This window comes from Dermacentor andersoni, chromosome 8, assembly GCF_023375885.2.
Source record: "Dermacentor andersoni chromosome 8, qqDerAnde1_hic_scaffold, whole genome shotgun sequence".
NCBI lineage: Eukaryota > Metazoa > Arthropoda > Arachnida > Ixodida > Ixodidae > Dermacentor > Dermacentor andersoni.
In genome coordinates, this window is record NC_092821.1 from 133,408,616 (window position 1) to 133,423,642 (window position 15,027).

The 15,027-nt window shown below is 46.1% G+C and overlaps 1 protein-coding gene across 1 annotated transcript; it reads left to right on the forward strand.

Moving 5' to 3' along the window:
* The first annotated feature begins 900 nt into the window (after positions 1-900).
* On the forward strand, positions 901-14,385 carry LOC129383405 (uncharacterized). The gene is made up of 7 exons (XM_055067969.1): positions 901-1,340; positions 4,433-4,527; positions 6,300-6,497; positions 9,841-10,069; positions 12,215-12,368; positions 12,893-12,999; positions 14,115-14,385. The coding sequence occupies exons 3-7, from the start codon at positions 6,353-6,355 to the stop codon at positions 14,383-14,385; spliced, it is 906 nt and encodes a 301-aa protein (XP_054923944.1). The 5' UTR covers positions 901-1,340; positions 4,433-4,527; positions 6,300-6,352.
* Positions 14,386-15,027: the final 642 nt, after the last annotated feature.

Below are 15,027 nucleotides of genomic sequence, written 5' to 3' on the forward strand. Positions count from 1 at the left end.
CTGACGTCGAGTGGTTTGGCGTGCTTGAAAAAGACTGTCTTTTTTCTCGCTTCAGATCGGACTTTGTGTCACTAGTTTCAGGGCGAAACCTAAACATCTAGGGAAAATGTTATGGATGATTCTAATATCAGACCTTCCAGAAAGTTACATTTTAGCTTTAAACAACTAGCTTTTATTTTCCGACTAGCCTATAGCGTTTATCTTAGTAGAGAAAATTCATTAAGCTGTCAGCGTTAAGCTCGGCTTTATTTGAGAGGAGAAGGGCAGGTGCACTGAACTCTTGTGGGTGGAGCTTCTTTGTTATTTTTAGGTTGTTATACCGGCTATATACATAAAAAACGCTGGTCGAAAGCGGGAGGACGATGACGTGGTTTTGGTTATACAAGTGAGCCCATTGTTGACAGACGGCATTGCAGCTGAGCAAGAAATGGCGGCTAGCAGACTCTTCAAGCAGGGCTCTACGTGTGAAAGCTTCCCATGATGGTCGTTTTGCTCTTCGACGCTGTTGTTGCAAGTAGTCGTGCAAGTACGTCGGTGACATGTAGTGTACCAGAACCTGTAGGTGCTTGTAGGCGGCAGCCGTCTTTTGTGGCTGGGACTAAGCAAGCGAGTGAACGACCACGACAACACTGTGCCTGTTCTTATCGCATGCTTGCCGCTTACGTTCGCTCGTGGAGGCCTTGTCATCAGATGCGGGCGCAGCCATCAGGCGCACAGGTATTGCGCAGGCAGCCCAGGCAGTGCAGGCTGTGCTGACATGCATGTATGGCGAGGGGGGATAGATATGAAAATAGGGTGTCAAACTGGTCGAGTTCGTTCAAGCGTAGTTCTCAGGTTTATTATGACGGCAGCGCTATGGGGGCGCGGTGACACAGAGGAAAGTGAAGCGCACAAGACAAGCGCTGAACTAACAACTGACGCTGTGGACTGGCCAGTCGTTAGTTTAGCGCTTGTGTTGTAGCCTTCTTTCTCTCTGTTTCGCCGTCCCCTATGCGCTGCCGACAGAATGAAGTTCGGGTTAAGCGCGCTTCCACTGAACGCGGTTCTTAGCGTTAAAACAAAAAGACAAGTCCCGTTTATAGACTGACATTTTTTTTTAAGAAATCGACAAGCGGTCTCACAAGACTAAAAGACCACCCTTCTAATTGCAGTTTACGCTTGTTGTTGCCTTCCTTACAGAGAGCCGGCTCTTGATCGAAACGATATTTCGCGGATATCGCGTGTTCCCGCACAAGTTTTTCACAAGACCAAGGCCACAGCCATGAACAACGAAGCGGGCACTACGACGTTGACGACGACTTCGACGTTGATGATGCTCGGGAGCTCTCTTGCCGCTGGCAGTGAGTTGTAGCACTTTTATGTGGGAATGACAGTCAGTCAGTGTCACCTTTTGGGGTGTATACCTGCCACGCAACAATTATCATCTGTCTTGCTTGCGTTTCCTTCCTTGAAAAACACTGCGCTCGCTACTTTCCTGTCGAGAATGCTCTGTCATGCTGATAACGGGCATGCCATTCGTGACTTGGAAGTAGCGGGCTCGCCGCGTTAAAGAAAGGAAATGCAGACAAGAAAGATGACGTTTATTGTTCTGTGGCAAGATACGACTCAACTTAGAGTGTAAGAGTGTAAGTGTATGGATCGGTCATAGCTTCGCGTTGCAAACGTCAAAGATACACTGAAAAATTTCGCAGATCCGATGCACATTTTGGAACTTGTGTCAAGCGAGTCATTCGTCAAGGGGCTAATTAAATGCCATAAAACTGTTCATCCTCTTCAACTCGCTTTTCAGCATAGCGATTACGTACCTATCCATGAAATAAGCTAGGCTCTGAGACCCCCACCACGCGATCCAGGCGACTGCGAATTGCACTGCCTCCGGGATCGCTCCACTTTTCGTCATGCCATCTCGTGAATCAGCTCCGTTTATACTGTTGCACTATCTCGAAGACCAGCCCATTTTACACGACAGGAAACGAAAAACACCCGCAAAGCCACGGGAAAGAAGGCATAAAAAGCTTCTCTTCGATAAAAGAATATTGCGATTGAAGGTGCATTCGTTGCGCTGAGGATATTTTGGGTACCGTTTGTTGTTTCCCTGTGTAATACTGTAGAAAACAGAGCCAAAACCGATATACCTGTAGGAGTAGCACCGATGGGCCTAAGTAAAAGTAGATTGAAGACTTAAATTCTGGGTGTGCAGGTGCCAAAGCCCCGATTCGATAAAGAGGCATGTCAGAGGGGGGGAGGTTCCGGATGAATTTTGGTCACCTAAGGACATACACAGGGAGAAAAAGAGAGAGAGTCGGGCACCCGATGGAACGCTGCAGGAGCTAGCGTTCTTGCATTCTGCTCCCACTAGAATGCGGCCGCCGCGGCTGGCTTCGAACCCGCGACTTTGAGGTATAAAGCCGATTCTTAGATTAGCGCTGTCCTGTGTGAGAACTACTCGGAAAGACAGCACCGGCAGCCCCACGTGAGCAAAGTCTGGGACGTTTTGCGCAGAAAGCTTAGCTTTAAGCACAAGTATAATGCAAGTCCCCAGGCACTGTGGAAATCAGTGTTACGTGAGGCCCATTTCAATGCACAATCTGCACAAATTACGCAAGACTCGTCATTATGAGCATCTGTGGTGTTGCTGTAGCATGGTATGTACCACGTGTAACTTCGCGCATGTGCATCGTTGTGACCCCTCTTGCGACTGTGTTTTGCGACGTCTTGCCGCAATAATGTGGCTCCGTAGATGCCTAAGTGCTCATGACGCCGGGTAGCTAGGGTGCTGTGCCTCGCTACCCATTACCGGTCCCGTGTAAGAACTGATAAGATCTATATGCTTTTAAATGTTGTGAGCCTAATGTTATGATCACGCCTCCAAGTTTAGACTACAGTACTCAATTGGAGGACATATTTTACGCTGAGTAAGCAAGCTGGATTTTATCGTGAAACTCTTGATCTGTACACTATTGTACACTTTTGATATGTACGTTTGTTCATTGCGTTATGTTACGCTTGGCACACGAATTCATTTTCCTTTTCTTTACCGAGTTGTAACTGCACGCGCTATAAATGCCTGCAGTAATAAGACGTGGCAGCAATAGAAAAAAAAAAGCGCTAACTACTTTCTAACGAATTCTTGCAGAGATTGAGAGGAAAGAGTAAGTACAATCACGCTTCTCGGCACCTGAAGCGTTCTCAGCTCTTCTGACCGCCCTGATAATTCTGCCCGTGATCGGGTGACGTCGCGATTTTGATATCGGGTGATGACTGGAAGGTTTCGGCAGTTGAAGAATGCAGAAAAATAAGCTTCGCATATGAATGCACATACATCAGGTAAAGCGAAAGTACACACAGGTAGTACGGAAGAATGCCCCCGCCCCCCCAAATTGCTCATATATGTATCCTTCTATATACACTCGTTCTTTACATGGCTTTGTGGTATGTATGAATTTCTTCTATTGTATAAGTCGTCGTAGGTTTCGCTGTAATTCCGCGTACTTCTTCGTGACATGCAAGTTATCGCGCCCAAGAGTCCGTTGCAAACGCTCAAATGCATACGTGCTGCAAACACCTCGAATGTTATTCCAGAAGCTTCGTTATAACCGTACAGAGTACCTACGCATTCACTAATTCCGAAATACATGCCCCTGTTTGCCCTGCAAGCGTCCAGTTGTTTGCATTGTGCCCTAAGAGCAACCAGAACACTTCTGCCTACTTAACACGGAGTACGCCAACAACACCGCGGCATGATAATCGCTATAAAACCACGAAGTACAGTAAAACCCGGCTATAAAAAAGCCAGGTAAAGCAAACGACGCTTTATATCGAAGTCTGGTAACCCTTTTTAATAGTACCCATACCACCACGCGCCCATTCCACTATGTATCAACGTTTCTTTCTTTTTCTTTTGTGCACAGTGCGCGAGCATGGTTTACCTTTCTTTCTGACATCGGCCTCATAAACGGCATTTCTCGTTTCAAAGCCGCCATTGAAGACCATCTTCCAAGCCACGGCACCCAATCTGAAACTCAATTTTTCTATGCGTAATGCAATGTCGCGTTTCTGGGACTTTTGAGGTATTATGAATAAATGAATACATTTATAAAGCAACACCGTTTCAACGAATTGGACATGTAGTGTCGAACTCGGGGCGTATACGTCCTGCATTTTCGTTGTAAAATGTTCGTGCACAGCGGCCTGCCTTTTCGTTCCAGCAACATTAAATAAACATTACACCTTTATCGCTCCCTTGCTCTCGCTCAAGTTTCGCGAAAAGATTCCGCCTCGATAAAACGTTTCGCATATTTGTTTCCTGTTTTCCCCCCGCTGTCGCGTTTTTTTGCATCCTGCAGGGTGCAGGTTCTTGTGCGTAAAGTTCGATTCGGAATTACTGTGATGCCTAACGATGAAATCGCTCACTGTTGTTCTCGTGCCGCAGGCTGCTTCAGAACGCGAGAACTCAGCTCATCATCGCAGCGGTCGTTCTCCTGTTCATCCTTATCGCTAGCGGCGTGCTGATAGTCATCAAGATAAGTACGTGCAACCCCGGGTCCAAACACTCGCTCAGCAATTAAAGAGTGTGAATCTGAACGATAGCTCGGCGTGACGGTATTGAGTAGCGAATTTATCACTAGTGTTGATGGCTGTTTGGCCAGAGAAAGGTGCGGGGTATTTTAGAGTGACGTTTGCGACGAGAGGTTCGCCCTGGAATGATGGAACAGTGGAGTAATGAAAACTTTCGAATCGCTAATGGAACGTTGTCGATTCGGTCCTTGAATCGTACACTCTAAGAACAGTTTACACCCTTTGGCGTGCCCCTTCTGCCACACAACGATAATCGTCATCTGCCTGGATGCGTTTCCTTTCTTTATCGCTGCGAGCCCGGAACTTTCCAGTAAAGAACGGCACGCGCGTTATCAGCATAGAACAGTTTACGCCCTTTGGAGTGCCCCTTCTGATAACGCGCGTGCCGTTCGTTACCAGAAAGTTCCGGGCTCGCAGCGATAAAGAAAGGAAACGCATCAAGGCAGATGACGATTATCGTTGTGTGGCAGAAGGGGCACGCCAAAGGGTGTAATCTGTTCTTAGAGTGTATATCCCCTAACTGAAAATACGAATATTGTTTTCGGGACTTCACGCCATCGACTCTAGGCGATTAAACAAGAAATTGAAGCATAAATGCGATATTTTCCTTCACGTACGCGGTGGACATAACGCACCGTAGAGAACGCTGCGTCACTCAGTCAGCCCAACCTTTCCGTCGAAACACTCGCCATAATATGTTTGACACGGCACTCGTCAGTGGGCATTGTTTGGTACCATTTGTAGGTGCGGCACCTAGGTCCTCTCATTGAATCAATTCAAAATAAGTTGCAGTGCAGCATACTGCATACAATAGTGGTACCATCTGCCGCATCAAGTCGAACTAAAATAAGTTTCTTTTTTCGTTTTTTTTCTCTCGGCCGTCGCCGAACACGACACATATGCCTGGTCGCAACGGTATATACAGATATTAACTGCTCCGATAAGTCACCCTTATAAACCTGTAATGCATGGCCGCGTATTTTCAATAGTCCTGAGTTTGCGAACAAATTGTTTAGTTGTTCCTGTAATGCTTTCTTTTCGTGGTTTCAACAAACAATACTTTAAATGTGCATTGCAATCGCCAGAAATGTTTATTGTTGTTAATTCTTAGATATCAAAACTACCTGATAATACTGGTGAGAAGGCTCTACATTATTGACAAATTATTAAAAAAAAATTTCAGTTTGATTCACTTCTGGCACTGTTCGATTCGCATTCGATTCAGTTTCAGAAAACAGCTGTTCGTGCGCCTCTACTCACGTTCGTCGATGAGGAAAGGCTCCGCTCCTCAAATGAGTTATTCTGGGGTACAGTTACGAAGTCGTAACATTCATCCATCAATATTTTTACGTTAAAATACACCAACAGTTTCTACGCATAAAAAAAAAGACAGATACCCCATAACAAATCTTTGTCTCGACATGTTTACAAAACAGAGCTTTCTCAAATGCAACAAATATGATTCAAATGAGTTCAGCGACTTTCTAACGATGACATTTACGTCCGCCACTTGAATAAGCAAGTTAAAGTTGGCGCCAATCAAATGCTGCTTAAGACTTTTTTTTTCTCAGTGGAATGACTCTTTGAAACATTTACCAGTGTCAGGTTTCTATTCCATTCGATTGTTTCAGCATAGTACTTATAGAAGCAGTGGGTAGCGGTATGTAGACTAGTGGTATCGACGGCATGCTGACTGCGGCTTGACGGTGGCTCGGATTCAGGAAACGAGTCACCGGAAGAGGACACGCCCGAAAAGACTGACCTCACGTACAAGATGCCCTCTTCCACCGTCGCCGCGTCTTCCGAGGAACCAGGAACCAGGAACGAGGAACCAGGAACCAGGACCGAGGAACCAGGAACCAGGAGTGAGGAACCACAAGAGATCGAGGAGGCACCGACCAGTACAGCGTATACAACAAGTAAGTGCATGTTTCCACCTGTGCGGTCTCACCTCCAGTGGCGGTGGCCAGCGTGTCCACCATGATTGCCACATACAATGGTTAGTGCTCGCTTTATATCCTGCAGCCTGAGTGATACTTATTTCAGGCGTCTTATAAGACGGTGTATCAAAATTAAATGCACTCACGAAAAATAGACGCGTCGCATCATCCACTCTTGAGATGCTTGTGATTGGAGCTTTGCTGGAGGTTCGACTAATTAGTGCAAAATGCTTTGGGGAAAGAGGGTCGGAAGATAGACGTTTGGGGGTGTTTGTTCTCAGTGCGGATATGCGGATAATGAATACCTTTTTCCGCAAGCGGGTTAGTCGAAAGTGGACGTGGAGGAGCCCGAATGGTGAGACTAGAAATGAAATCGACTTCATACTCTGCGCGAACCCTGGCATCATTCAAGATGTAGACGTGCTCGGCAAGGTACGCTGCAGTGACCACAGGATGGTAAGGACTCGAATTAGCCTAGACTTGAGGAGGGAACGAAAGAAACTGGTACACAAGAAGCCAATCAATGAGTTAGCGGTAAGAGGGAAACTAGAGGAATTCCGGATCAAACTACACAACAGGTATTCGGCTTTAACTCAGGAAGAGGACCTTAGTGTTGAAGCAATGAACGACAATCTCATGGGCATCATTAAGGAGTGCGCAATAGAAGTCGGTGGTAACGCCGTTAGACAGGAAACCAGTAAGCTATCGCAGGAGACGAAAGATCTGATCAAGAAACGCCAATGTATGAAAGCCTCTAATCCTACAGCTAGAATAGAACTGGCAGAACTTTCTAAGTTAATCAACAAGCGTAAGACAGCGGACATCAGGAACTATAATATGGATAGAATTGAACAGGCTCTCAGGAACGGAGGAAGCCTAAAAACAGTGAAGAAGAAACTAGGAATAGGCAAGAATCAGATGTGTGCGTTAAGAGACAAAGCCGGCAATATCGTTACTAATATGGATGAGATAGTTCAAGTGGCTGAGGAGTTCTATAGAGATTTATACAGTACCAGTGGCACCCACGACGATAGTGGAAGAGAGAATAGCCTAGAGGAATTCGAAATCCCACAGGTAACGCCAGAAGAAGTAAAGAAAGCCTTAGGAGCTATGCAAAGGGGGAAGGCAGCTGGGGAGGATCAGGTAACAGCAGATTTGTTGAAGGATGGTGGGCAGGTTGTTCTAGAGAAACTGGCCACCCTGTATACGCAGCCTCATGACTTCGAGTGTAGCGGAATCTTGGAAAAACGCTAACATAATCCTAATCCATAAGAAAGGGGACGCCAATGACTTGAAAAGTTATAGCCCGATCAGCTTACTGTTCGTTGCCTACAAAGTATTTACTAAGGTAATTGCAAATAGAATCAGGAACACCTTAGACTTCTCTCAACCAAAGGACCAGGCAGGATTCCCTAAATGCTACTCAACAATAGACCGTATTCACACTATCAATCAGGTGATAGAAAAATGTGCGGAATATAACCAACCCTTATATATAGCTTTCATTGATTACGAGAAAGCGTTTGATTCAGTCGAAACCTCAGCAGTCATGGAGGCATTGCGGAATCAGGGTGTAGACGAGCCGTATGTAAAAATACTGAAAGATATCTATAGCGGCTCCACAGCCGCCGTAGTCCTCCATAAAGAAAGCAACAAAATCCCAATAAAGAAAGGCGTCAGGCAGGGAGATACGATCTCTCCAATGCTATTCACAGCGTGTTTACAGGAGGTATTCAGAGACCTGGATTGGGAAGAATTGGGGATAAATGTTAATGGAGAATACCTTAGTAACTTGCGATTCGCTGATGATATTGCCTTGCTTAGTAACTCAGGGGACCAACTGCAATGCATGCTCACTGACCTGGAGAGGCAAAGCGGAAGGGTGGGTCTAAAAATTAATCTACAGAAAACTAAAGTAATGTTTAACAGTCTCAGAAGAGAACAGCAGTTTACGATAGGTAGTGAGGCATTGGAAGTGGTAAGGGAATACATCTACTTAGGACAGGTAGTGACTGCGGATCCGGATCATGAGACTGAAATAATCAGAAGAATAAGAATGGGCTGGGGTGCGTTTGGCAGGCATTCACAGATCATGAACAGCAGGTTGCCACTATCCCTCAAGAGAAAAGTTATAACAGCTGTGTCTTACCAGTACTCACGTGCGGGGCGGAAACCTGGAGGCTTACGAAAAGGGTTCTACTTAAATTGAGGACGACGCAACGAGCTATGGAAAGAAGAATGGTAGGTGTAACGTTAAGGGATAAGAAAAGAGCAGATTGGGTAAGGGAACAAACGCGAGTTAATGATATCTTATTTGAAATCAAGAAAAAGAAATGGGCATGGGCAGGACATGTAATGAGGAGGGAAGATAACCGATGGTCATTGAGAGTTACGGAATGGATTCCAAGGGAAGGGAAGCGTAGCAGAGGGCGGCAGAAAGAAAGTGCTATTTAACAATGTGTGTCGGTTATTATAAGTACATTGTTAGGAATCATTTTTAATCGCGTTGCACATTTCTTGCAGAAAGAACACGAATAAAAGTATACGACAAGATTACAGAAGCTCCACTTACGCGCTTCATGTTGGAACGTGCTGAGGTTGATTTTTCGGCCTCGGTGGGGATCGCTGGAACTTGAGAGAGTTCGGAGCCTGTTACGTTTCCGTAGTGTTCAGCTGTACAGTTTCAAGACTGAGGAGGTACTGTAGCAAAGCTCGTTTTTTGTGCATTTGGGCTCGCATGATTATTGAACATGGCATGTGTGCGAAGGCAGACCTATGATACAGGGTATCGTTAGTATTTCAGGTCCCCTGAATATACCCCCCCCCCCCCCCCGCCCCGCCATCTTCGAGCCTTTCTCGGAATAAAACAGGCGAAAGCGATTCTTTATAGCGAACGCAGGTGTTCCGTTTGCTTTTGAAAAGGGGCAGCATTCGGCAAGCCATGCCGATATGTCGAATTCGTTTAGCAACGGCTACATCAGAAAGAGGCTAGGTGTGAAAATAGAATAGCAGCTCGTTGTGGAAAACTGATAGGAGTGGGAGCAAGGACTTGAGGAACGGCAAGCACGCAGTGTGGCATGAAATTGACAGTTTTGCACCTAAGACTGTGGTGCGTTTCGAAGAAAAGACACGGAAGACCTTAAGAGGTCCTCTTGAGTTCGAAATGTTTTCCTGAAAACGGAGAAATTAAGTTCTGAGGCGTGATTATCAGATCGCACGGAACAAGGACACTCTGCACAGGAACTGCAGATAATCTAAACAGTTCATTAGCTTTTATTAGTTCCTGGAATCAACAACTCGTTCTGACGGCCATCGCTTGCAGAGAGGGCCTCGGACGCCTACCCGCTGCTCTGTACGTACGGCACCGAAACGAACGGGTCCACCCTGTTTCCCGACGACGGCCTGTGCGACTTGATATTCTACGACTCGGCCTACAAGCACGACCGGAACCTTCCGACCTTACCAGCCAGCCTCAGCGAAAGCATGAACGCTGTCCTGTCCGCTTCCTTAGGCTACAGGACGACAGAGATCGGGATTGCCTTCGCGTACGAGTGAGCGTCTTCGGTTACACCTCGCCATTCGGTCAATTCGCCGCGTCTCAAGAATGCAAATGAGGCGAAGGACAGGGTGGGAATTTTCACTTCCGAGAGGGCAGCTGGGCGGCATCGCATGCATCTTAAAGCGTACCCCATTGGAAAGGCATGACCTTCGAGATCACTGCGGTGATCCAAGCGCACCTCCAATTTCGGAGGCAACGATTTCGGGGGCTAACTTGCTCTATGAAGTGAATGATGCGCGCACGCCTGGCACGAGAGCGTATGAGCACGTCCGCGCACGCTGGTTTCCATTAGGACAAAGACTGACTAGTGCAACGGGCCAGTAATGGTCAACATTACCATTGTATTTCGCGCCTCATTTATCTATGCAAGCACCTCTCTTCCTCCATTCTTCGATCGACAAACATCGAACATCGCCTCCATTGTTGTGATATCAGTGCGTTGACAACTCACGCAGTATGAGTTCGTATAGACTGCTGTTTGCATTTCGGCATAGCTTGTGAACGGTGTAAAACGTAAGAATGAGCATTGCATTATGTTGTATTGGTTACCTGCGCAGGAACGAACATAGCACGATATTACGCGTTGCTTTGGATGACAACAGAATAATAAATTCACAAACCGCGCTTAGTTTTAGAGTATTTCATTAACCACTTCACGAAAGCATTAACCACTTCCTCGTTGGATATGCGTGATCTTTTACAGCGATAGCTGGTGTGCCGTAAGCTTAAGAAGTCTCAGAGCAATACGCGACGTCGTTTGTTGCGGTACAATTTCACGAACATCCTAAATACATTCTGCAGTGTGCTTCCTATACGCTCCTTTGTACAACCATCGTTGTTTCACCGGCTGCTTCCCGATTTCGACAGCGATAGCTATCGCTTTATCGCTGCTATATCGAACAAGTGACGAAAGCCTTACTACAGCTAATTCAAGAATTTTCCAACAACACTAGCGACACCACAGTAGGCGGAGTACAACCCTCAAATTTCGATGACGATTAATTATCCACAATTCCTACACGCTTTCTCGCCCTACCACCTTTGTTGCTGAAGTTGGTGTTTACTGCAATAGTTTTTATATAAGCTCTCCAGCGGTATGGTGGCTGCATGGAGCGTTGTTGCAAAATGTACCAGGTGCAGATTATTATGCCATAATGTCCAAGTATTAAACTCAAAAGATGGACAAAATAAGACACCTTCTTATTAAAAAATAGCTTTAACACGAATATAGACTTAACCAGGTATATTGGCCGACCCCTATAGATTTGAGTCATCGAAAAATAAAAATAAAAATAAAATAAATTAAAACCTCAATCGGCGTCGTCCTCGGTGCCACGAAGTGCGTTGGATATACAGCATTCCTTCAACTCAGTCTAGATAATCTCCGCTAACAGATCCGGCGGGTGCAACGTGGAGAAGCTCCGTTAGCTCGGCACTCTTGCTAGTTTTGTTCCTGAATGTAAGTCGAGATTCTTTGGTCACGGATATAGATCGGTAGCTCATTTTGGGTAACTCGAATAAATGCGGTAGCTCGGTCACACGGGTCGTCAGCCGTCACCTACGTCATCATTCACATCTTGGTCTGGCCTCCGAGATGACATAGCCGCACCTGGTAGCATCTCGGAGGCCATTAACTTGTCCAAATCATGTTTTCATTCTCTGTACAGCGCTAGTGAGCTTCGCTTAGGTTTCCTCTATGCGATTTGCGAAGTGTCTCCTTGGAAGGCACGGCTAGCTTTGCTCAGTGTATAGTAAGTTTGTTCAGCTGTCACTGTGCAGGTAGTACTACACACAGTACCTTCTAAGTGTTTATACAAAATTTCCTGAAGAAACGTTGTGTACTTCGTTAGCGATTGTTTCTTTGATGTTTGGTACTTGCGCAGTTCATTACAACCTTAACATTTTCACACATTGATCGGTCAGGATGAATGCGTGCTTCCTTTAGCATGGTATCGTGACCCATGTTGTAACATTCAAACCTGCATCAAAGTCAGATCTGAAATTGGGCTATAGGTTGCTAGAATAAAGATAAGAGGAAACTGCAGAACAGTATAGATAGATCTTTGAATGAAAAACAGGCTTTCGATCTAGACTGATGCAATGCTTATTTTTTTTCGTGCCTTTCAACCCCCGTCAGTCACATGGCCACGCTGCTTAAGGACATGAAAGCAGACAGGTTTCTCGAAGCGTTCTGGGACCGGCACGCCTACCACTTCGGCATCGTCGATATGCCGGCTTTTGGCGTCGAATACAAGGACATCATCCAGGTGTTCGTCGTGCTTAAGGTCAGAGTAGGTGCACATAGTGACCCAAATCTCCGAAAAGTAGCACTAATGCTCTGTTTAATTAGCACTATCCTTGTATGAACAAGCATGCCCATCAGGGTAAAGAAGTGCGCACTTGACATTGATTTATTAAAAAATCAAATGTACAAAAAAGGGAGGCAAGCTTATTTAGAGCCGGCTATACTAAGGATTCGCTTGTTAATTGATTGTCGCGTACTCGCTGACTTAGTCACTTAATCACTACAATGTAACTCGCTTACCCCTCATGTACTCTCTCGCTCACTTTGCTCTCTCACTCGCCACTCAGCCACTCTGACTGGCTACTTAATCAATAGTCTCCACTGACTCATCCGCACCAACCGGTTCGTTTACCGACTCATTCGTTCGATACTTTCCTTTTACTTCTAATTAAATATATTGTAATATGTATTAACATAATGTTTCGTTAGCTACTTCATTAACTCTATAGGTCAACCTGATGTGGTGTGTAAAAAAGTAGGTACACTGATTCTGCATTTTACTTTATTCAGGAGCTGAGCGCCTTGGCTCAGAAGAATCCCAATGCCAACGAACCGCCTTACATCGTTCTAGGAGCCGTGCCCCTGAAGCATGCCGATGACTACGCTTCACAAATGAGGCGAGTAATAGAATATAAGTGCAGTGAAACGTATTACGTCTGGCGCTGTTCAGTGGATTCGTGATAAAACTCGGTGATCGCGACACCCAGACGAAAGTATAACAATCACGGAAAGAACGTTTGTTGTTCTATTGTTTCATTGTTTTTGCCCTCGTTTACTTTCGTTCAGATGTGGCCCCGTAACAAGTAGACAAAATTTGTGCCTTACTACATTGGGGTTTCAAAACTTGAGGCATTGCGCAAAGGCGTTACATAGAGGGTCATTTCACGACCGAGGGCTAAAGGAAGATGAAATAAATGTGAAAACGTCATGATCATGCGTAAAGCTGGCTAATCAGCCTGCATGCGATAAAATTTTGCAGATCACACTAGCGAACATGCCATTTGACAAAAAGGCCAAGAACAATGAAAAATGTGCGGATGGCGTCTGCTCGTCTTCCTTCCTTTGTCTGCGTGGCAGTCTTCGCGTTTAGGAAAAATGTCAAGTGCTTGGATTTGAGAAACTCTCTTCAAAGCTGAGCACAAATAGTTTTCCTGGACCAGAAAAGAAACAAAGCTGGTCACCTTAAGGACGCAGCGTGAATGACACGGGAGACAAGTCGACAAGAAACCGCTTCAATTCGTGGCGTAATGGTTTCCAGCGCGCCTGTATCTTGCCCGTGGTGGTGGTGGTGGTAAACTTTATACAAAGGGGGAAGGGTAAAGGGGGAAGTGGCTGAGGGATCGGGCTCGAGTAAGGCCTTGGGCGTGCTTGGGCTTCTCCGCCCAGTTCACCATTTCAAGCTGTCGGTCGACGTCCCCGGAACTGACACAGGCTGTCCAGTCAGTCTCACTGTTGACGGGAGGATGAGAAAACGGGAGCGAGGTGCATTCCCACATTATGTGTGTGAGTGTTCCTGTTTGTGAACAGAGCCTACATTGGTCGCTTTCCTTGCCCCCTGTGATTTTGGTAATGCACTTTGGGTGTGCGTAAATTTAACAAATGCATTGAATGACTCTGGTTGAGTCCACTGAGCAAGGACTTGATTGATTCGCCCGCCCGCGGTTACATTTTTGAAGCTTAGACGAATCAGTTCTGCGTTACACGTCAGTCGCACATATATCTTTCCTCGCAGGGCCGTGTACTCGCCCACTTTGTTCATATCTCAGGGCCACTTCGCCTTCGGCGACAGCAAGGTTCCCGACTGCAGGGTTTACCCGCCCACGATTCTGACGAAGCCCCTCGCTTCGCAGGGATACCTGTACGACCTGGTGCGTGAGCAATGCGGCACTTTTGCTGTGCGAAGATTTGAGAGATCTAGCGTGTCCGGTATACCGGTACACGCACTGGCGTTCGCCGTGAAACCGGGTTACCGGACGTTCGCAGTGACATCTCGGGAGAATTAGTTTAACCGCAGTCCCTTATAGGCTCGAGTTTTTTTGTGTTTCATGGATGTTCTTGCCAAAGAAAGAAGAATACGAAAGGCAACGTGTTCGCGATTACGCCGCTGCCAGAAATTTACGCCAGCTGCGAAATAGAATACACCTGATAATACTGTAATATCATCTCTGCGTTTGTCTGGTTGAGCTCTCCGCCACCAGCTGGCGCCACCGGTCCGGACGCTCACGTTTACGCTCCTGGTAGTACGGTATCCGCAAGCGGTAAGAAGTTTGCGGGCGAAATAAAACTCTCCAATCACCACTTATAACGATTCATAAAATTAGCTTTACGAAGTACGCCAAGCTCGGAGCACAATTACTGTGCGAGATTCTTTTTTAAAGCTGTCAATGTGTAGGAGTACACCTTTAGAAAAAATCTGTCCTCTGCTATCTCGTCCTGTAGCCTCCCGTCCGGGGTAACAAATTTGGGGCCGCGCGTACAGTCTTACCCACCAACGCTCCCGCATTTGTGATAAAGCTTACGAATTTGAGTGTATTTTGCTGTTTTACAAATGTTGCGTGAAACTTAAGGAGAAATAGGTTCCGTCAGCGAAAAAGCTTTAAATGTGCCGAAGGATTGGGGGGGAGATGCGCAGGATGGAAAAAAAT

What these genes read in the sequence shown, in the direction of transcription:
- LOC129383405 (XM_055067969.1), top strand. Translation starts at nt 6,353, where the DNA reads ATGCCCTCTTCCACCGTCGCCGCGTCTTCCGAGGAACCAGGAACCAGG. An exon ending in GGGATTGCCTTCGCGTACGA is followed by an intron (nt 10,070 to 12,214) that starts GTGAGCGTCTTC and finishes AACCCCCGTCAG; the next exon opens with TCACATGGCCACGCTGCTTA. An exon ending in GACTACGCTTCACAAATGAG is followed by an intron (nt 13,000 to 14,114) that starts GCGAGTAATAGA and finishes CTTTCCTCGCAG; the next exon opens with GGCCGTGTACTCGCCCACTT.